The sequence below is a fragment of the Sebastes umbrosus genome, chromosome 22 (assembly GCF_015220745.1).
Source record: "Sebastes umbrosus isolate fSebUmb1 chromosome 22, fSebUmb1.pri, whole genome shotgun sequence".
NCBI lineage: Eukaryota > Metazoa > Chordata > Actinopteri > Perciformes > Sebastidae > Sebastes > Sebastes umbrosus.
The window spans coordinates 9,602,926-9,625,972 of record NC_051290.1 but is presented as its reverse complement, the minus strand read 5'-3'; the positions used below and the strand labels follow the sequence as shown (position 1 = coordinate 9,625,972).

Here is a 23,047-nt window from a genome sequence, read left to right as displayed (position 1 = left end):
AAAAAACACACTGCCACATTGAGGGGGTTGCCAGATCAGCTAAATTCTCGCATCGGTGATTGTGAATGTATTGACAAGCAACTAGCCGATTTTGTTGTTTAGGTATGAAAACTTGTTGAATTAAAACTCCAGGAGGGCTAAAGGGTTAACACTAAAATAACACTACTATGTGGTAAAAAACAAAATTAAATCGAGCAAGTGAGTGTTTCATTTCTTGTGAATTCAACTTTTGTAAGAAGGAAATTGTTATTTTTTCAAAAGTTAGATATCAATTTCAGGGCATGGAATGATAATGTAAAAGATGGCTAGCTAGTTTAAAACTCAACTCATGTGCAGTATAGGATTTAGCTAGATTTTGTCATGGCAAAATGGATACATTGGTGTTGTTTCTCACTCACAACACTTAACTTAACTTAACACTCAACTAGCTTTTTCAGATTTGGTTCTCTGTGTTCCCCTAAAATAATATCAGCACAGTCAAATCCACTCAATCACAGCAATTGCACTGACATTATTTGATTTCAGTTTGAAATGTTGCTGCTACATGTTGGAGTGATCAAGCTTCTCCTCTCCGTCTTGTTGAATTTTCACTGGGCGTCACCACATGAAACATCCTCTGTGGTTCTCTGGCTCACTCAATCCAAACTTTCTACCTGAACCAGTGAGATCATTCCTGCCTCCAGGCCAGCTGCTGTCTGGTAAATCAGTAGCAGCTTACTCTCAGATCGGCGTCACATAGAAGAAATTCACCCAATCCCTAAGATCATGTTTGTGTTCACCACATAAGCAGGCGTTATAACGCCTTCTGTGTTGAGTTTTAACGCACACCACATTCTGCGCCTCAGAAGTTCATCCAAACTAAAACTCCTATCCAAAACACAGCCTGGAACAAAAACATGCATGGTATTGATTTAGACCCAGAACAAAAGCATTCAGCACTTTATTGTAAAACCTTGGCTGCACTGTGCACAGCAGGTGTGCGTCGATGATAGTGATAGTAAATTAGAGGCAGGCTGTATGTGTGGTAGCCAATCGCCTGGTTTCCATAGCAACCAACAGAGGGAGGAATGTGGAGAAAAACATCCAGATCCCTTTAATGTTTCACCTGCCATGCTGACAGGATAATAACATGATAGTAAAATGACAGAGAATGCAATCTCTAGTATTAAGAAATGTACATTTTCAAAGTGTTGAGCATGAAGTTATCACTACTTGTATTCAGTAATTTTTCTTTAGATGATGGAAGCTAACTTTCTATCCCATCAACTCTTATTGTCTTTTTCTTCGACAAGTTAACACATTTTGTGACATCACTGATCAGGGTGTGGCCGGCTGTCCAACATGCTGAGAATTAACCCAAAGAGAGATCATGAACAGCTGCACTTTACTGACCCCAAGTGATCTTCTGTGCATGATTCAGCCTTTTGGAGCATCCATATTGTAAGATAGCTGATACTAGCTACAAGAAAAATCTCTTTCAAATTGGGCAACTAGTGGCCCCTTCCACTGGAGCAACTTTTCTTGGACTCAGGAACTTTCAATGGATCTCTGGAATCATTTCTTGCACTTCAGCCTCATAAATGTGGTAGTTTCTTTCTGATGACCTATAGGAACTATTGGGGTGGAGTCTGCCCAGCCTGGTCTCCTAAGAATTACGTTGCCATACAACTAAACTGCAATGTCAATTATGTTTCGAGGGAAGCGTATCTTCTCCCAGATTACATTTGTTTTTGATGTATCACAAATACGTTTCTAATCATAGTCCGCGGAAGCCCAGATAGGAAGGAGGTCGGAGTGGATGCATGGGTCAAACAAACACAGGAAGACCGCTGTTGTCAAACCATGATGTCTTAATAAACCTAACCAAGTTGCTTTTTTGTTTTGTTTCATTTTACAACATTAACCATGTGTTAAAACTGCGACCGTAATCGGGGAGAAAATATCAAAACGTACTGTAATTGAGAATGCAGTTTCGTTTTATTGTCAAAAACTGTAATAATTTGGCATTAAAATGGCAAAATTCAAGGGTATGGAAAATATGTGCAACATATCGACGAGTGTATATTTAAATGTTCATCACATGAGACTTTAGCCTCACACCTACAGTTGGCTATTTGCTCATTACGGTGCATTAAAAATAGCTGAAATCACCACATCCTGACTCCTCTGTGCTTAACACACAGACACTAGATAGATGGAACTTGATAACAATATTCATCTCTCACTGAAAGAAAGCAAACAAGGCTATTTCCAAAAACTGTTGAACTATTCCTTTAAATTATGCCTCTGCACTGTGCACTAAAGTTGCAGTAAAGGGTCAAACGTGTCCCATTTGGGCTGTATTGCCTCATGGTGAAGCGTCTCAGTCTGGGCTCTGAGTTTTGATACGGGTTTAGCTGCTGAATAGTTTGGGTAAACCAGCAGCACTTTGGGGTCAAGGATCAGGAACAGCAGTGGGTAAAACAGAGGTTGGAATATTTCTCTCCGAAGGCTCACGGGGGGTTCTCATATGAGGGTTACTGAGGGTTTAAATATTTTAAAAAGGGGGGTGTTTTGAGAGGAGGTCCTCCTCTCAGACGAGGTTACATGAACCTTTTGCCAGTGCTGCACCGCAAGACAAACCACAATTTCAAGTTTTTAAATGGGGTTTTAATTCTATTTGGAGACTACTTTACAAACTAAAATGCTTCCTGTTTTCAGCTGGAGAAACTTAATGAAAGCTCTGAATCTGTAAATGGGTAGGGTAAGAATAACAGCTGCAGGAAATTAGTTATTACGGGACATTAAGCCCAATTGTGCTTAATTCTTTTTATTTCCAGACATGAAACTTGGCGTGACCCAGTAATGTGATAAAACATCAGAAAGTAGAACCAATACTGCTACCAATTATATTCACCTTCAATAACTTAATTTGGCTTGAATTTACGGAGTGTTCTTGCAGCTAACTCCACCACACCCAGAAGTCACTATTGAAACCATTGAAACCGTTAATCTGCTGCTATAACAGCTTCACTCCTCTGGTTTCAGGCTATTCCACCTAATTTGCATTTCAACCGCAAGAGCATCAGCGAGGTTGGGCACTCCCAGGCTTTATCAACCAAAGGTGTTGGATGTGATTGAGGTCAGTAGTCTGTGTAGTCCAGCCAAGGACCAAACCCATACTGATGCAACAGAGCAGAAAGAACACCACTGTCGGATCAGTGTATACTGTAACATTAAAGGGTTCCCCTAAATGAAACTAAAAGCTCGATCTTTCAGAGGTTGTAGCGGGCTCAGTTTTAAAGCTAGAGTGAAGATACTGGTATCATATGAAACTAGAAAACTTAAGGAATCCATTGGTACCATGACATACTACCATGTCATAATACCATGCAATACTAGCTTGACAGGAAGGAGGTTATATAACGCTCTAAACTTGTGCTAAATTTCGTCGAGGAAAAACTGTCATGGCCATTTTCAAAGAGGTCCCTTGACCTCTGACCTCAAAATATGTGAACGAAAATGGGTTCTATGGGTACCCACGAGTCTCCCCTTTACAGACATGCCCACTTTATAATAATCACATGCAGTTTGGGGCAAGTCTTAGTCAAGTCAGCACACTGACACAGTGACAGCTGTTGACAGCAATAGAACATTTTCTCCGGCTTTTAATGAGCTGTGGATAAAAGGGAGAAACGGCACAGAGCAGGGAAGGAGAAGAAGATTTCGAGCTCACCTCCAGTCTGGTGCGGTCTACTTCTCTGGGAAGCTTGATTTTCACTCTGTGCGTCACTGCCAGGATTTCATAAGGGTAGATCTGGAACACACACACAGAAAGCATCGCGGGAGATTTATTAGGGAACAACAATTATAATCCAACGTCCAAACAAAGCTGCCAAGAATATTATTTTGTTGTAAAAGTATTAACAAAATGAGGAAAATCTTACCTTGTATTCTGAGAGAGGAGGGGAAAAAAAGAGAGAAAGAGAGAATTAATCTGGTGGAACAATGAGTTTTATTTGAATAGCAGAGCCATTATGACAACTACCATAATAGAGCCTGGAAATAAATGACACCTTGTGGACTCGAATCTCCTCAGAAATATTAGGTTTCAAAGGCGTCAAAAGAATTACAAATGGTTGCTGTGCACACACACACACACTTATAAACACACGCCAATAATTCTGCAGCTGGAAAAATGACATCACCTCTCTACATTGTTACCTCCAGTAACTGATCTGGAGCCAGAGCTGCAGGGCTCTGCACGCTCGGTCACAGCGTAATCAGGGACTGTAAACTGACACAGGCCTTTTCACATTTTATACTTTGAGATTTTAGCTGTTATTATCTGGAGAGAAAGCCGTGCCCTGTGTCCGATCGCAACAATATACTGTAGCTGTGAAGTTATTTCGGGAGTTCAAGGTTCTGGAACTAAAAGACCCGATCATTTTCTGCATGGAGAGCGTTAGATGACTGACATTAGAGCACGACTTCTGAGACTTGGAAGGACGTGAAACTCTCCCAGTTGAATCATTAAGATGAGTAACTGTGTTCTTTGATTTAAAGAGCCCAAGGTACAAGACCACAAACATAAAAAACTAGATAAGAGAAGTAACTTTGACTCCTACCTACAGTTACAATGATGAAGACTTGCTTTCTTGAGAGAACACATACCTACCTTAAAGGGAGATTTGTCAAGTATTTAATACTCTTATCAACATGGGAGTGGGCAAATATGCTGCTTTATGCAAATGTATGTATATATTTATTATTGGAAATCAATTAACAACACAAAACAATGACAAATATCATCCAGAAACCCTCACAGGTACTGCATTTAACATAAAAAATATGCTCAAATCATAACATGGCAATCTGAAGCCCAACAGGCAACAACAGCTGTCAGTGTGCTGACTTGACTATGACTTGCCCCAAACTGCATGTGATTATCATAAAGTGGGCATGTCTGTAAAGGGGAGACTTGTGGGTACCCATAGAATCCATTTTCATTCACATATCTTGAGGTCAGAGGTCAAGGGACCCCTTTGAAAATGGCCATGCCAGCTTTTCCTGGCATCCTTAATCTTGACATTTGAGAAGTTGGAACTAGTGTACTTGCATCATCTTTTGTTCAATAATTATCTGAACAATTATTGATGATCAAAATTGCAGATGCAGATTGATTGTCTAATTACTATGGTTTGCCAATTTTAGGGGATAGAAAGTAACAGGACAAGTTAACATATACTTAGATAAAGTCATCATATTTAATATGTGGTTGCAATCCTTTGCAGTCATTGACTGTTTATGGCCTGGACCACAGCCAGCATCACTTCCTGCTGATTTCAGCAGTGAAATATGAGTGTATTGTATGTGTCATATGCATGTTAGGCATTTAGCTGATGAATCACTAAGCTTGCAAACCACTAACCATTAAGAGGAACAGAACAAAGAACAGGAGATTGTTTTACAGTCATTTATTTTCATCTCACCTCTCATGCCTCCCCAGCTCTGGGAATCTGGGTCCATTTCATCCTCCACCATCTCAGCGGTCTACAGGAACACACACACACACATGCATAATGGGCTAAGTACAGTGTCACAGAGCCAAACCATGGATATGTATTACTATCTTTATGTTGTAGCTGAAAAAACATCACACCATTAAGTGCAATTCAATTTCCGTTCACACTTTGAATTGAGATTGAGCACTGTGTCATTCTGTATATGAGCAATGTGCTTGCACTAAAGGATCCTGTATATAGCAAGTATAATGTTAATGTTCACCGCGTCAGCAACACTAACCAGTGATGTCAGCGAGTGAAAAATAGTTTAATATACATGAATCGGCCGTCGTGGCTCCTGAGCCTCTCATTTCCTCCTCTGCTCTGTTTTTGTCTGCCTGTCCTTATCCATCAACAAACACAGAGGGAGAGCAGCAATATTACAGTATCAGTGGATGATAGACTAAATACACCCCCCACCCATAATACACCAGAGCCTCGTCTGTGTGGAGGGAATGGCACCGACTGACCCCTGTGTGTAATCTGATACTAAAACTGAGAGAAAAGCTCGGCAAAAACTTTTAAATAGTCTTCTACGTTGAGGTTTCCTGTGTTGATTAGTACGGAGTTGGGGGGGATGTGCAGGGGAGGAAAGTAAACACATCCTGTAATGATGGAGGCCTATTTGACTACTGTAACACATCTGGATACAGAAACAGCACCACCTCGTGGTCTCAAAGACAACAACGTCACATCCTCAAAACACCTCAGTTCTGCTCTTTCTCTCTGACGGAGCAGCCAAAGATTTAAAGGTCCCCCTAATCTAGTCTGATGTGCTCGGTCTGGTGACTGGCACACCCCATTCTCCGTCATGAGTCATGAGGGTAAGTCTCCAGCAACTCCAGCAACACTTTGGAGTATTCAGAATAACTTTATTGTTGGTGCCAACTCGGCTTGTGGCCTTCATCTTGGGTCAGTGTTGCTGGAGTTTTTACCTCCTCAGACGTTTCCCTTCTCTGTGCACCCTTGGAGGTAGGGGGATGTTGTGCCAGAGATCCCTACTCTGAGGGTAAGACAGCCAAAACATAAATCAAGCGCACCCCCTGCTGTGGCTTGAGCCCTGCCAAGGCTTTATTGTGCCAGACTAGAACTGGACGGGAAACAAGGAGACACTGAGGCTGGTTGTTATAGGGTATTGTGTTATTCTAGCTGGGTGTAAATTTGTGTTACATAACTATTTTTATAAGGTAAAAATAAGGGTGAAAGAACAACTATGGTTTATTACGATTTTGGTTTTATATTCAAAGCTCTGGCCCGTGTTTTTATCAGTTCTGATAATCACCAAAGTATTTCCTGAGGTCTCATAATGCAGAAAAAAATAGCTCAAAAAGGGTCAAACGATCAGACAGATTGTAAACTAAACCCCAAATTACTCAAACGTACAGTATTTGGAAAAGAAAAGAAAAGCAAACTAGTATTGTTACTGGGGCCGTCAATCGATTAAAATATTTAATTGCAATTAATCACATGATTGCCCGTGATTAATTGTGTTTAATCGAAAATTAATCACATATTTTTTATCTGTTCAAAATGTATGTAACGTATTTAATACTCTTATCAACATGGGAGTGGGCAAATGTATGTATATATTTATTATTGGAAATCAATTAACAACATAAAACAATGATAACTATTGTCCAGAAAGCCTCACAGGAGACTTGTGGGTACCCATATAACCTATTTTCATTCACATATCTTGAGGTCAGAGGTCAAGGGACCCCTTTGAAAATGACCACAACAAAATGTAGCATAACTTTGGAGCGTTATTGAGCCTCCTTTCACGACAAGCTAGTATGACATGGTTAGTACCAATGGATTCCTCAGGTCTTCTAGTTTCATATACCAGTCTTCACTCTAGCTTTAAAACTGAGCCGGCTACAACCTAAATATTAAAGAAATTAGTGGCGTTAGAACAAATTTGCGTTAACGTGTTATTATCGCGTTAACTTTGACGGCCCGAATTATTACCCAAACTGTGTGTTGTAAACATCCTTCAAAGTTTAACCACTTCAAACTTATCACAAGGGCGTCGGAAGGGCCATTAGCTCCCATAGTCGGGTGGAACCGCTCTCCCCATAGGAAAAAGAGTGAGTGATTTTACTGCTGATCATGTATGTTTGTGGCGGTACTGAGTCAGAAGACTGAAAAACAGTTCCCATCCACATAATAATATAAAATAAAATGCCTTCTTAATAATAATAATGAACAAATGCCTCTTCAATAATGAACAAATGCCTCTATATTAACAAACAATTAAGGAAACTGAAATATTGGTTTTAAGAGTAAAAATATTTGGTAGTTATGATCAGGACTGATGTTGGTTAAAGGGACTGTTTGTAATTTCTTAAACGTATATATCATTGCGGGTCGGTTTCCGTGATTTAAGGTCACAGGTGTCGCTGTTAACAAGCATTTCTGATTCTTACAAACAGTCCCTTTAAGTCAACGAAAGAAAAGTGTTAAGTTAAGTGTTGTTCTTGATCCCATATAAGGGTCAACCATAGACCTTTGCATGACCCTGGCCTTGGGCCCCCCCTCATGACAACAACTCTGACCTCATGATGAAGTTTGAGATATCTGTTACTGTTATTTAGGATAGTCAGAACTGAATTACAGATATCTCTAACTGTCGTTTTGACTAGTCACAATGACGTTATAGATATCTCTAATGTTAATTCCTGATAGTCAAGCTTAGCTATTAAATGTTAAAACAGCTCGCCATACACAGCGTTCAGAAAATTAACAGCATTTCATTCGTTACATGTTTACAAAGTTTATTATCATTCTTTAAAGGTTTTATGAGCTGAAATGAGAGTTTAGATTTTGCAGAATGTTTCACTCAACATGTTGTTTTTAATTTGGTGATGATGATGATGATGATGATGATGATGATGATGATGTGAGGGGGATGGAATGTATTTCTCTATGACACTACCTGTCATTTCATCACATTCTCATGACATCACATTCTCATGACATCACAGTGTGATGTCATCACATTCTCATGACATCACATTCTCATGACATCACAGTGTGATGTCATCACATTCTCATGACATCTCATGACAAACTTCAAAGGAAGGCTGATGACATCACCGTGTGATGTCATCAGCCTTCCTTTGAAGTTTTCATCCTTTGACGAGCGATTCTTATGGATAGACCAACACATTTTCATCTCACACACTTGCTGATATTGTTAGCTGACTGGTAACCGGTTGAACATTAACAATCGACGAGGTCGACTGCATTATTTACATCTCAATGGGACAAACGTTATTGTTACCAAGCTCTATGGCGCTGTCGGTTGAAGTATTTGAACTCATAAAGAGCCAAGAAGCCTGGGAGGCAAAATACAACACTCTAAAGGACCTCTTAGAAAACATTTCCGTGAGAGAAAAGATCTGGGAGACGAAAGTACAACAGTTGGAGGACAAGAAAAAGGCCCTCGAGGACAAGTTGGACCTTGCTGAGAAAGACAGGAAACCACAGGCTGAACTCTGGTGGAGGGTGAGCCAGTTGGAGCAACAGATCCACCAGAAGGACGCTGAAGTCCTGGATTTCAGCGAGTATAAGTGGAGTCTCTCTCAGAAGCTTAGTGAGACGAGACAAAAGCTGTCGGAGAAAGAAAAGGAACTTGTAGAATGCAAGGAAATCTGGGAGGTCAAGTGCAGGGAACTAGACGAGGAGTCCTGTAGGGTCCTGGAAGAGAAAGACCAGTTCTACAAGACCAAAATCAAACAGATGCTGGACGACAACGTGGACCTTCAGAAAAACTTCAACGAGGAATTGGAGGCGAATGACAAGAGCTGGGTGTCCACAGCCCGACAGATGGATAAAGAGAAGATGCTCCTGGAGGATATCTGTCTGGACATGAAGAAGAAGATGAGAGGATTCTTTTCTAGCCGGAGGACCGTGGATCGAGAGACAATGTTAGCGAAAATGAAAAACAAAATGCTGACGAGGATGGAAAAGGAAAAGGAGGAGCAGGAAGCCAAGGTGAAACAGGGAGCAGAGCAGGATGAGGTGGAGGAACAAAAGGAGCCGGAGAGGAAGAAGAAGGGTTTTCTTCACTGGATGTTCAGAAAGAGAAAGAGTGACTGTGAGAGTCAGCTAGATGAGGAGGCTGCTGGCTGTTCAGCTCAGGTTGAAAAACAGTAGCTCCCTCTTCCTCCACCCTTCACCTCTCCTCCATTCCTCCACCCCCACCTACGTCTCCACCCTTCCTCCACCTCCCTACCTCAGGTACCTCCGGGGCGACTGTGGCTCAGAGGTAGGTGGAGCAGGTCGTCCACCAATCGGTAGGTCGGTGGTTCGATCCCTTTGCTCCGGTCACATGTCGATGTGTCCTTGAGCAAGACACTCAACCCCAAATTGCTCCCGAAGGCTGAGCCATCGGTGTGTGAATGAGTGTTTAGATTAGATCCTGATGGGCGAAGTTGGCACCTTGCATGGTAGCCTCTGCCATCGGTGTGTGAATGTGTGTGTGAACAACCATTTACTAACCCTTCTTCTCTCTTCCTCCCCCTCAACCCCATCACCCTCTAGGTCTCCACCCTCACATCCTGTTAAAGGGATAGTTTGGGTGTTTTGAAGTGGCGTACTTTTACTTGTATGAGGTACTTATCCATAGTAGGCGTGATACTTACAGTGGATGGAGGAGCTCGTACAACCCCACTTCAAAACACCCAAACTATCCCTTTAACTTTTAGGGGCGACATAGTGACTAAGTGATTAGCACTGTAGCCTCATACAGACACCAACAGCTGTCCGGCTGTGTGCAGTTTGTATATTCTGCCTGTGTCTGCGTGGGTTTTCTCCTGGTGCTCAGGTTTCCTCCCACAATATCCAAAGATATGCCCTTTACTGTATATATGTGTATATATACAGTAAATGTATACAAATTTGTACTTCAGTGTGTAATACAAATTAATTTACTAATAAAATAAAATAAATAAATAATAAACAGTCAAATACAATTTTGATATGTCTGTCTCTCTGAATAATTGTGTACAATATAAATACAACTGCATGACATTATGATGGCTATAAAGTAGAAGTACTGGTATCTGTTTAAGTTGTGATTTAAACAACGCTGAAGCCGATCAATAAAACGATCGATGTCACGTAATAAAAGATGTTCCAAATGGTATTTTAGGCGCCGGTTCTGTAATAAACAATGATATTTTGCAGTAATAATCATGTAACCTTTATGACTGAGGGGCTCGTGATTATTTTTAATATTAGCATTATTTACCGGTAATTAGGTTTAATTTTTTTTATACATAATAAACAATATTATAAAAGTAAAAAAAATTATGTAGATGAATTATGTAAAGCAGCACATATCCTACCTGAATGTCAACACTAGAGAAATACGTTGAACACCTCTATACCTCTCTTATGTTCATTTTTTTTAATCTGTACACAAACATGAAGCCATTGTGAGTCAAATTAGTGAGGATTTAGAGGTCAAAGGTCAAACTCTGGGTTTCAACCTGCAGCGTTGGAGGTGGCCGGTGGATTCAAGATATCTTTAATTCTCCTAAATGGTAGATATCTACATTGCCACAGTTAGGGGGGCCAGAGGGGCCTAGAACCAGCCCCTCTATTGTCACAGTGAACATAAGTAGAGAAAGTTCTCATCAGAAGTGGGCAAAGTAAGGATATCTACATAATAAATGGACCAATTATTCTTCCTCTTTGTTGCAAAATGAGCAGTCAAAGGAAATATCAACTATTAAAAAATCATTTCTAAATGCCTCATTCAAAAGAGCACTACATGTTTCCCTCAAAAGTAGGTCCTCCCCCTCTTCCCTGCCACAGAAAATGGGCGTCCTCACATTCAGTAATCCCGCCCACGCTGGAAGGAGTAGCTAGAAGACTTCTGCTTACCTGTCACTGCTAAATTCATGCGTAATAATCTTGAATTGATCATTTGTTAGTCTGACTCCTGTCCTGACAGGAGGGAGCATCTTGAGCTGTATTTGTTTAAGCATGGACAGCGAGGGGAGAAAAGTGGTGGTCTGTGACAATGGGACAGGGGTAAGTCAAACAGCTGTCCGGCTGTGTGGAGTTTGTATATTTTGCCTGTGTCTGCGTGGGTTTTCTCCTGGTGCTCAGGTTTCCTCCCACAATATCCAAAGATATGCACTTGGATATTCTAAATTACCCCTAAATATTTTTTTCATTCAATAATATTTCAGTTTCTCCTGGTGGTCAGGTATATATATGTTTATATATTTGTATATATCTATATACTGTGTATATATATATAATCATATTAATAAAATTACAAATAAATAAATAAATAAAAAACATAAAAAAATACAATTTTGATATGTCTGTCTCTCTGAATAAATGTATTCAATATAAAAACAACTGTATGACATTATGGTGGCTATAAAGTAGAAGTACTGATATCTGTTTAAGTTGTGATTTAAACAACGCTGAAGCTGATCAATGAAACGATCAATGTTACGTAATAAAAGATGTTCTAAATGGTATTTTAGGTGCTGGTTAACAACATGAGCCGGTTCTGTAATAAACAATGATATTTTGCAGTAAAAACCATGTACCCTTTATGACTGAGGGACTCGTGATTATTTTTAATATTAGCATTATTTACTGGTAATTAAGTTAAAAAAATTTTTATACATTGTAAACAATATTATAAAAGTAAAAAAAAAAATGTATGTAGATGAATTATGTAAAGCAGCACATATCCTACCTGAATGTCAACACTAGAGAAATACTTTGAACAAAGTCACCTCTATACCTCTTTTATGTTCATTTTTTTAATCTGTACAGAAACATAGAGCCATTCTGAGTCAAATTAGTGAGGTTTTAGAGGTCAAAGGTCAAACTCTGGGTTTGAACCTGCAGCGTTGGAAGTGGCCGGTGGATTCTCAGGTATCTCTGAAGGGATATCCGCAATTTAATCCTGACTAGTCATAACGCTGGCTGACCTGTAACAAATCCTGGTTGAGGAATGGAACACCATCCCACAGCAACATGTGACCAGGTTTGTGACCAGCATGAGGAGGAGGTGCCAGGCTGTTGTGGCTGCGTATGGATCTTCCACCGCTACTGAGGCTCCTGACGGTTTATTAAATGAATAAAGTGTAAAATTGCCAATATGTCTTGTTTGTTCCTTTGTGGCGGTACTGAGTTCCCCAGACTTTAGTTGTTCAGTCAGAACTGAAAAACAGTTCCCATCCACATAATAATATAAAATAAAATGCCTTCTTAATAATAATAATGAACAAATGCCTCTTCAATAATGAACAAATGCCTCTATATTAACAAACAATTAAGGAAACTGAAATATTGGTTTGTGTTTTTCCTTTTACCCTCCTTTAAAGTTTTCCCAAATAAAATACACTAAAAGAAATGGGTATAAAGGGTTTCATTGAAAATCAACAAATGAATAGAATACAAAAATACAGCCTGCAGGCGTTAGGCTATTGTAAGGCAAGCCAGATCGTTGCACAAATAGTACCTAAACGTCCCAGTGCAGGTAACCTAATTGGTTGGCACTTAACTTGTTTCCCCAACTAGGAGAGTCAACACTCTCAACAAACAAAACACAAAGATCACAGAATCCCAAAAGGGCCCAAAACAGACCAGAGTTTCTGATAAAGCTGATAACACATGTTGCATTGAGTGAAGGAGAGATCAGAATGACACTGGGTGTGCAGTTTCCCTCCTCTTTTAAGCCCTACAGAAAGGACGTCGTTACACCCTGATTGGCCAAGAGGGGAATGCACCAAGCTGCTCTCAACTATCATTTAAGAGCCAGTCCCCACACCCTGCGCAACAGGTGAACTGAATAACCCTCTAATCACTCAGCAACTCAACCAAAAAAACACCAGGGAAAAGGGAAACAACAGCAAGCACCAGAGAATTGGCAGCTGCCACACCTTGTTAATGTTGGAGAGTTCGATCATCCAATCCACCAAACAACTCAAAACAAGAGTCAACACCAACAGGAGAATACACTGTTTACCATTGGCGGAGCATTTTGGCAAATTTTTCTTGGGCGCTACCCACATAATCAGCTGTGCTGCTCATCCCACAAATGCATGATCCTTACAAGTTGGACATCATTGTGAAGGTAAATAAACAGGATTTCCAACGATGTGAAATACAATGTCAATTAGCATTGGAACAACAGAGAAATAATCTACCAAACACAAGTTTCCAAACTTTTTCTCCCAGTTTACTTAAAGGTCACCTATTATGCAAAATGCACTTTTCCATGTCTTTTAAACATCAATATCTGTCCCCAGTGTGTCTACAGGTCACCATAGTATAATAAAAGACCATCCTCTTTCTTTTTCTCCTGCTCCATCTCTCAGAAAATGGGTCTGAAAAAACGCTGATCAGCACTTCCTTAAACTGGTGACCTCGGTGATATTTTTCAGGCCATTTAAGGGTTTCCTGGTGGGACGTTAGAACAACGAGAACAACCTCTAGGTGACCCGCGCCCACAGAGTTGCTGTTGAAACTGTCCTGTCCGCCATTGTTTTCCTAACTATAATCACAGACCTACGAACGGTACAAAAAAAGAATGCTATAACTTCTGTTAGTCTGCAAGAACCAGCAGAAAAGTCTTCATTTACTCCCATCATCTGAGGACGTGAAGACCCTGTGGATTCACTTCATTTATTAGGTGATTTTTGACTGAAATGTCCTCAAAGCAACAGTAAAATACACGGGACAGTAGGCTACAGGATTCACTTCAAACCGAAGCTCAGGAGGAATCAGTACCGGCTGTCTGTAACCCACCTTCCATCCTGGAAGCTGTAAGTTTGTCATGTTTAACCCTTTCACGCATAGTCGTCACTACAGTGGACAGCTATTCAAAAGCCATTCTCTTGTATTTGCATGGGTTTTGATGGTATAGTTGCACATCAGCCACCTCAGTGGACGTTATAGCATCATCCCATACACTGCCACCCTTTGGCCAGCCATTGTAATTGCACAAAAAATTCCTCAAAACCAAGATGGTTTACAACGTGAATACTGGCAGCTTCTTCGTTTTCTTGGGCTAAATAATACGTAAAAGTAAGTCTAAGCTGCTAGGTCTAGCTTTTGATACAGACAACACAAGTTACACTCCAAGTCAAAAGTTCTGTGTAATCCATTTCTTCATTCTTGATAAAGAGTATTTATCATTTTACACTGTTTGTTCCACCTTCAGTTATGTTGACAGACAGGATAAAGTCTATTTCAGCATGGTAAGCTATGGTAAATGTAACGTTAACCGGTCTGTAGTCATGGTAACACAGAGACAGCTTCTACAGTAAATAATATACCATTACTCTGATTACTTTCATACGTTTATCAGGTGTCTTTTACCAGAAATAATTAACTCAGTAGCGCTGAGATGGAAGTCACTCCTCTCTTTTCCTGCTCTCTCTCTCGGCTGCAGGGCGGGGAAGAAAGTGACGCTGTGTTGAGGGCGTTTGATTGACAGCAGAGACCAGGAAACGCTGACCAATCATAGCAGACTGGGATGAGACAGGCTCTGAATCAGAGTTTTTCAGACAGAGGGTGAAAGAGGCTTTATGCAGGCACACCGAGGCAGACAGTATGAGAAGAAATTAGGGTTTTTTGAACATTACAGCATGTAAACATGTTCTAGTACAACATTAAAATACACCTATGAACCTGGAAATTAGCATAATATGAGATCTTTAAAGTATTAAAAGTAAAAGTTGAATTATCAATACACTTCTTTCAGAGCGCATTATATTATTAATAATACATTGTGTTTTTGGATATTAGACTACTACCTAATGGAATTTTAGAAGTTTAACCTCCTGTAATAAGTCTTTAATAAACTGTGTAGCCAAAATACAGACAAACTGTCCCCATTGAAACCCATTAAAACCACCACTTTTGATCCCACGACCATTACAGCATAAAATCAGGCTCATATCAGGCTTTCAATGTGGAGCCCTGGCTTCAAAACTGTACATTTAACAATTTTCCACCAGATTGAGCCATTTTCTCATGTTTGCATGAGGGGCATTGCTGCTGTATTATCGAGCACTGTAGCATTTTGGATACAGAACATAATCCAATTATTGTGGTGTTGTTTTTGAAACAGTGGCATTATGTTAACAAATTGGCATTTTAAGAGTAAAAATATTTGGTAGTTATGATCAGGACTGATGTTGGTTAAAGGGACTGTTTGTAACTTCTTAAACGTATATATCATTGCGGGTCGGTTTCCGTGATTTAAGGTCACAGGTGTCGCTGTCAACAAGCATTTCTGATTCTTACAAACAGTCCCTTTAAGTCAACGAAAGAAAAGTGTTAAGTTAAGTGTTGTTCTTGATCCCATATAAGGGTCAACCATAGACCTTTGCATGACCCTGGCCTTGGGCCCCCCCTCATGACAACAACTCTGACCTCATGATGAGGTTTGAGATATCTGTTACTGTTATTTAGGATAGTCAGAACTGAATTACAGATATCTCTAACTGTCGTTTTGACTAGTCACAATGACGTTATAGATATCTCTAATGTTAATTCCTGATAGTCAAGCTTAGCTATTAAATGTTAAAACAGCTCGCCATACACAGCGTTCAGAAAATTAACAGCATTTCATTCGTTACATGTTTACAAAGTTTATTATCATTCTTTAAAGGTTTTATGAGCTGAAATGAGAGTTTAGATTTTGCAGAATGTTTCACTCAACATGTTGTTTTTAATTTGGTGATGATGATGATGATGATGATGATGATGATGATGATGATGTGAGGGGGATGGAATGTATTTCTCTATGACACTACCTGTCATTTCATCACATTCTCATGACATCACATTCTCATGACATCACAGTGTGATGTCATCACATTCTCATGACATCACATTCTCATGACATCACAGTGTGATGTCATCACATTCTCATGACATCACATTCTCATGACATCACAGTGTGATGTCATCACATTCTCATGACATCTCATGACAAACTTCAAAGGAAGGCTGATGACATCACCGTGTGATGTCATCAGCCTTCCTTTGAAGTTTTCATCCTTTGACGAGCGATTCTTATGGATAGACCAACACATTTTCATCTCACACACTTGCTGATATTGTTAGCTGACTGGTAACCGGTTGAACATTAACAATCGACGAGGTCGACTGCATTATTTACATCTCAATGGGACAAACGTTATTGTTACCAAGCTCTATGGCGCTGTCGGTTGAAGTATTTGAACTCATAAAGAGCCAAGAAGCCTGGGAGGCAAAATACAACACTGTAAAGGACCTCTTAGAAAACATTTCCGTGAGAGAAAAGATCTGGGAGACGAAAGTACAACAGTTGGAGGACAAGAAAAAGGCCCTCGAGGACAAGTTGGACCTTGCTGAGAAAGACAGGACACCACAGGCTGAACTCTGGTGGAGGGTGAGCCAGTTGGAGCAACAGATCCACCAGAAGGACGCTGAAGTCCTGGATTTCAGCGAGTATAAGTGGAGTCTCTCTCAGAAGCTTAGTGAGACGAGACAAAAGCTGTCGGAGAAAGAAAAGGAACTTGTAGAATGCAAGGAAATCTGGGAGGTCAAGTGCAGGGAACTAGACGAGGAGTCCTGTAGGGTCCTGGAAGAGAAAGACCAGTTCTACAAGACCAAAATCAAACAGATGCTGGACGACAACGTGGACCTTCAGAAAAACTTCAACGAGGAATTGGAGGCGAATGACAAGAGCTGGGTGTCCACAGCCCGACAGATGGATAAAGAGAAGATGCTCCTGGAGGATATCTGTCTGGACATGAAGAAGAAGATGAGAGGATTCTTTTCTAGCCGGAGGACCGTGGATCGAGAGACAATGTTAGCGAAAATGAAAAACAAAATGCTGACGAGGATGGAAAAGGAAAAGGAGGAGCAGGAAGCCAAGGTGAAACAGGGAGCAGAGCAGGATGAGGTGGAGGAACAAAAGGAGCCGGAGAGGAAGAAGAAGGGTTTTCTTCACTGGATGTTCAGAAAGAGAAAGAGTGACTGTGAGAGTCAGCTAGATGAGGAGGCTGCTGGCTGTTCAGCTCAGGTTGAAAAACAGTAGCTCCCTCTTCCTCCACCCTTCACCTCTCCTCCATTCCTCCACCCCCACCTACGTCTCCACCCTTCCTCCACCTCCCTACCTCAGGTACCTCCGGGGCGACTGTGGCTCAGAGGTAGGTGGAGCAGGTCGTCCACCAATCGGTAGGTCGGTGGTTCGATCCCTTTGCTCCGGTCACATGTCGATGTGTCCTTGAGCAAGACACTCAACCCCAAATTGCTCCCGAAGGCTGAGCCATCGGTGTGTGAATGAGTGTTTAGATTAGATCCTGATGGGCGAAGTTGGCACCTTGCATGGTAGCCTCTGCCATCGGTGTGTGAATGTGTGTGTGAACAACCATTTACTAACCCTTCTTCTCTCTTCCTCCCCCTCAACCCCATCACCCTCTAGGTCTCCACCCTCACATCCTGTTAAAGGGATAGTTTGGGTGTTTTGAAGTGGCGTACTTTTACGTGTATGAGGTACTTATCCATAGTAGGCGTGATACTTACAGTGGATGGAGGAGCTCGTACAACCCCACTTCAAAACACCCAAACTATCCCTTTAACTTTTAGGGGCGACATAGTGACTAAGTGATTAGCACTGTAGCCTCATACAGACACCAACAGCTGTCCGGCTGTGTGCAGTTTGTATATTCTGCCTGTGTCTGCGTGGGTTTTCTCCTGGTGCTCAGGTTTCCTCCCACAATATCCAAAGATATGCCCTTTACTGTATATATGTGTATATATACAGTAAATGTATACAAATTTGTACTTCAATGTGTAATACAAATTAATTTACTAATAAAATAAAATAAATAAATAATAAACAGTCAAATACAATTTTGATATGTCTGTCTCTCTGAATAATTGTGTACAATATAAATACAACTGCATGACATTATGATGGCTATAAAGTAGAAGTACTGGTATCTGTTTAAGTTGTGATTTAAACAACGCTGAAGCCGATCAATAAAACGATCGATGTCACGTAATAAAAGATGTTCCAAATGGTATTTTAGTCGCCGGTTCTGTAATAAACAATGATATTTTGCAGTAATAATCATGTAACCTTTATGACTGAGGGGCTCGTGATTATTTTTAATATTAGCATTATTTACCGGTAATTAGGTTTAATTTTTTTTATACATAATAAACAATATTATAAAAGTAAAAAAAATTATGTAGATGAATTATGTAAAGCAGCACATATCCTACCTGAATGTCAACACTAGAGAAATACGTTGAACACCTCTATACCTCTCTTATGTTCATTTTTTTTAATCTGTACACAAACATGAAGCCATTGTGAGTCAAATTAGTGAGGATTTAGAGGTCAAAGGTCAAACTCTGGGTTTCAACCTGCAGCGTTGGAGGTGGCCGGTGGATTCAAGATATCTTTAATTCTCCTAAATGGTAGATATCTACATTGCCACAGTTAGGGGGGCCAGAGGGGCCTAGAACCAGCCCCTCTATTGTCACAGTGAACATAAGTAGAGAAAGTTCTCATCAGAAGTGGGCAAAGTAAGGATATCTACATAATAAATGGACCAATTATTCTTCCTCTTTGTTGCAAAATGAGCAGTCAAAGGAAATATCAACTATTAAAAAATCATTTCTAAATGCCTCATTCAAAAGAGCACTACATGTTTCCCTCAAAAGTAGGTCCTCCCCCTCTTCCCTGCCACAGAAAATGGGCGTCCTCACATTCAGTAATCCCGCCCACGCTGGAAGGAGTAGCTAGAAGACTTCTGCTTACCTGTCACTGCTAAATTCATGCGTAATAATCTTGAATTGATCATTTGTTAGTCTGACTCCTGTCCTGACAGGAGGGAGCATCTTGAGCTGTATTTGTTTAAGCATGGACAGCGAGGGGAGAAAAGTGGTGGTCTGTGACAATGGGACAGGGGTAAGTCAAACAGCTGTCCGGCTGTGTGGAGTTTGTATATTTTGCCTGTGTCTGCGTGGGTTTTCTCCTGGTGCTCAGGTTTCCTCCCACAATATCCAAAGATATGCACTTGGATATTCTAAATTACCCCTAAATATTTTTTTCATTCAATAATATTTCAGTTTCTCCTGGTGGTCAGGTATATATATGTTTATATATTTGTATATATCTATATACTGTGTATATATATAATCATATTAATAAAATTACAAATAAATAAATAAATAAAAAACACAAAAAAATACAATTTTGATATGTCTGTCTCTCTGAATAAATGTATTCAATATAAAACAACTGTATGACATTATGGTGGCTATAAAGTAGAAGTACTGATATCTGTTTAAGTTGTGATTTAAACAACGCTGAAGCTGATCAATGAAACGATCAATGTTACGTAATAAAAGATGTTCTAAATGGTATTTTAGGTGCTGGTTAACAACATGAGCCGGTTCTGTAATAAACAATGATATTTTGCAGTAAAAACCATGTACCCTTTATGACTGAGGGACTCGTGATTATTTTTAATATTAGCATTATTTACTGGTAATTAAGTTAAAAAAAATTTTATACATTGTAAACAATATTATAAAAGTAAAAAAAAAAATGTATGTAGATGAATTATGTAAAGCAGCACATATCCTACCTGAATGTCAACACTAGAGAAATACTTTGAACAAAGTCACCTCTATACCTCTTTTATGTTCATTTTTTTAATCTGTACAGAAACATAGAGCCATTCTGAGTCAAATTAGTGAGGTTTTAGAGGTCAAAGGTCAAACTCTGGGTTTGAACCTGCAGCGTTGGAAGTGGCCGGTGGATTCTCAGGTATCTCTGAAGGGATATCCGCAATTTAATCCTGACTAGTCATAACGCTGGCTGACCTGTAACAAATCCTGGTTGAGGAATGGAACACCATCCCACAGCAACATGTGACCAGGTTTGTGACCAGCATGAGGAGGAGGTGCCAGGCTGTTGTGGCTGCGTATGGATCTTCCACCGCTACTGAGGCTCCTGACGGTTTATTAAATGAATAAAGTGTAAAATTGCCAATATGTCTTGTTTGTTCCTTTGTGGCGGTACTGAGTTCCCCAGACTTTAGTTGTTCAGTCAGAACTGAAAAACAGTTCCCATCCACATAATAATATAAAATAAAATGCCTTCTTAATAATAATAATGAACAAATGCCTCTTCAATAATGAACAAATGCCTCTATATTAACAAACAATTAAGGAAACTGAAATATTGGTTTTAAGAGTAAAAATATTTGGTAGTTATGATCAGGACTGATGTTGGTTAAAGGGACTGTTTGTAACTTCTTAAACGTATATATCATTGCGGGTCGGTTTCCGTGATTTAAGGTCACAGGTGTCGCTGTTAACAAGCATTTCTGATTCTTACAAACAGTCCCTTTAAGTCAACGAAAGAAAAGTGTTAAGTTAAGTGTTGTTCTTGATCCCATATAAGGGTCAACCATAGACCTTTGCATGACCCTGGCCTTGGGCCCCCCCTCATGACAACAACTCTGACCTCATGATGAAGTTTGAGATATCTGTTACTGTTATTTAGGATAGTCAGAACTGAATTACAGATATCTCTAACTGTCGTTTTGACTAGTCACAATGACGTTATAGATATCTCTAATGTTAATTCCTGATAGTCAAGCTTAGCTATTAAATGTTAAAACAGCTCGCCATACACAGCGTTCAGAAAATTAACAGCATTTCATTCGTTACATGTTTACAAAGTTTATTATCATTCTTTAAAGGTTTTATGAGCTGAAATGAGAGTTTAGATTTTGCAGAATGTTTCACTCAACATGTTGTTTTTAATTTGGTCCCGGTGTGATGATGATGATGATGATGATGATGATGATGATGATGATGTGAGGGGGATGGAATGTATTTCTCTATGACACTACCTGTCATTTCATCACATTCTCATGACATCACAGTGTGATGTCATCACATTCTCATGACATCACATTCTCATGACATCACATTCTCATGACATCACACTGTGATGTCATGAGAATGTGATGACATCACAGTGTGATGTCATCACATTCTCATGACATCTCATGACAAACTTCAAAGGAAGGCTGATGACATCACCGTGTGATGTCATCAGCCTTCCTTTGAAGTTTTCATCCTTTGACGAGCGATTCTTATGGATAGACCAACACATTTTCATCTCACACACTTGCTGATATTGTTAGCTGACTGGTAACCGGTTGAACATTAACAATCGACGAGGTCGACTGCATTATTTACATCTCAATGGGACAAACGTTATTGTTACCAAGCTCTATGGCGCTGTCGGTTGAAGTATTTGAACTCATAAAGAGCCAAGAAGCCTGGGAGGCAAAATACAACACTCTAAAGGACCACTTAGAAAACATTTCCGTGAGAGAAAAGATCTGGGAGACGAAAGTACAACAGTTGGAGGACAAGAAAAAGGCCCTCGAGGACAAGTTGGACCTTGCTGAGAAAGACAGGAAACCACAGGCTGAACTCTGGTGGAGGGTGAGCCAGTTGGAGCAACAGATCCACCAGAAGGACGCTGAAGTCCTGGATTTCAGCGAGTATAAGTGGAGTCTCTCTCAGAAGCTTAGTGAGACGAGACAAAAGCTGTTGGAGAAAGAAAAGGAACTTGTAGAATGCAAGGAAATCTGGGAGGTCAAGTGCAGGGAACTAGACGAGGAGTCCTGTAGGGTCCTGGAAGAGAAAGACCAGTTCTACAAGACCAAAATCAAACAGATGCTGGACGACAACGTGGACCTTCAGAAAAACTTCAACGAGGAATTGGAGGCGAATGACAAGAGCTGGGTGTCCACAGCCCGACAGATGGATAAAGAGAAGATGCTCCTGGAGGATATCTGTCTGGACATGAAGAAGAAGATGAGAGGATTCTTTTCTAGCCGGAGGACCGTGGATCGAGAGACAATGTTAGCGAAAATGAAAAACAAAATGCTGACGAGGATGGAAAAGGAAAAGGAGGAGCAGGAAGCCAAGGTGAAACAGGGAGCAGAGCAGGATGAGGTGGAGGAACAAAAGGAGCCGGAGAGGAAGAAGAAGGGTTTTCTTCACAGGATGTTCAGAAAGAGAAAGAGTGACTGTGAGAGTCAGCTAGATGAGGAGGCTGCTGGCTGTTCAGCTCAGGTTGAAAAACAGTAGCTCCCTCTTCCTCCACCCTTCACCTCTCCTCCATTCCTCCACCCCCACCTACGTCTCCACCCTTCCTCCACCTCCCTACCTCAGGTACCTCCGGGGCGACTGTGGCTCAGAGGTAGGTGGAGCAGGTCGTCCACCAATCGGTAGGTCGGTGGTTCGATCCCTTTGCTCCGGTCACATGTCGATGTGTCCTTGAGCAAGACACTCAACCCCAAATTGCTCCCGAAGGCTGAGCCATCGGTGTGTGAATGAGTGTTTAGATTAGATCCTGATGGGCGAAGTTGGCACCTTGCATGGTAGCCTCTGCCATCGGTGTGTGAATGTGTGTGTGAACAACC

At 40.5% G+C, this 23,047-nt stretch overlaps 3 protein-coding genes across 17 annotated transcripts in view; 2 read left to right on the top strand and 1 right to left on the bottom strand.

Moving 5' to 3' along the window:
- Positions 1 to 23,047, bottom strand: part of ablim2 (actin binding LIM protein family, member 2) — a 102,461-nt gene that overhangs the window by 1,984 nt on the left and 77,430 nt on the right. For 14 of the 15 annotated variants that reach the window (XM_037757771.1, XM_037757777.1, XM_037757772.1 and 11 more), the window contains 3 exons: positions 5,472 to 5,532; positions 3,927 to 3,934; positions 3,716 to 3,796 (listed from right to left, as the gene is read on the bottom strand). In XM_037757771.1, the coding sequence (XP_037613699.1) occupies positions 3,716 to 3,796; positions 3,927 to 3,934; positions 5,472 to 5,532 (150 nt within the window). The remainder of the gene's footprint in view (positions 1 to 3,715; positions 3,797 to 3,926; positions 3,935 to 5,471; positions 5,533 to 23,047) is intronic. The other variant, XM_037757778.1, reaches the window with a different exon arrangement.
- Positions 8,707 to 9,732, top strand: LOC119481156 (golgin subfamily A member 6-like protein 1). Its single transcript, XM_037757817.1, has 2 exons — positions 8,707 to 9,533; positions 9,582 to 9,732. The coding sequence occupies exons 1-2, from the start codon at positions 8,805 to 8,807 to the stop codon at positions 9,699 to 9,701; spliced, it is 849 nt and encodes a 282-aa protein (XP_037613745.1). The 5' UTR covers positions 8,707 to 8,804; the 3' UTR covers positions 9,702 to 9,732.
- LOC119481157 (golgin subfamily A member 6-like protein 1) lies at positions 16,612 to 17,848 on the top strand. The gene is made up of 2 exons (XM_037757818.1): positions 16,612 to 17,448; positions 17,497 to 17,848. Exons 1-2 carry the CDS (start codon positions 16,720 to 16,722, stop codon positions 17,614 to 17,616), a joined length of 849 nt encoding a protein of 282 aa, XP_037613746.1. The 5' UTR covers positions 16,612 to 16,719; the 3' UTR covers positions 17,617 to 17,848.

Bases quoted from the DNA above. Each gene is read 5' to 3' on its own strand.
- LOC119481157 (XM_037757818.1), top strand. From the start codon at position 16,720: ATGGGACAAACGTTATTGTTACCAAGCTCTATGGCGCTGTCGGTTGAA. The intron at 17,449-17,496 runs GCCAAGGTGAAA...GAGGAACAAAAG, and splicing joins AGGAAAAGGAGGAGCAGGAA to GAGCCGGAGAGGAAGAAGAA.
- LOC119481156 (XM_037757817.1), top strand. From the start codon at position 8,805: ATGGGACAAACGTTATTGTTACCAAGCTCTATGGCGCTGTCGGTTGAA. The intron at 9,534-9,581 runs GCCAAGGTGAAA...GAGGAACAAAAG, and splicing joins AGGAAAAGGAGGAGCAGGAA to GAGCCGGAGAGGAAGAAGAA.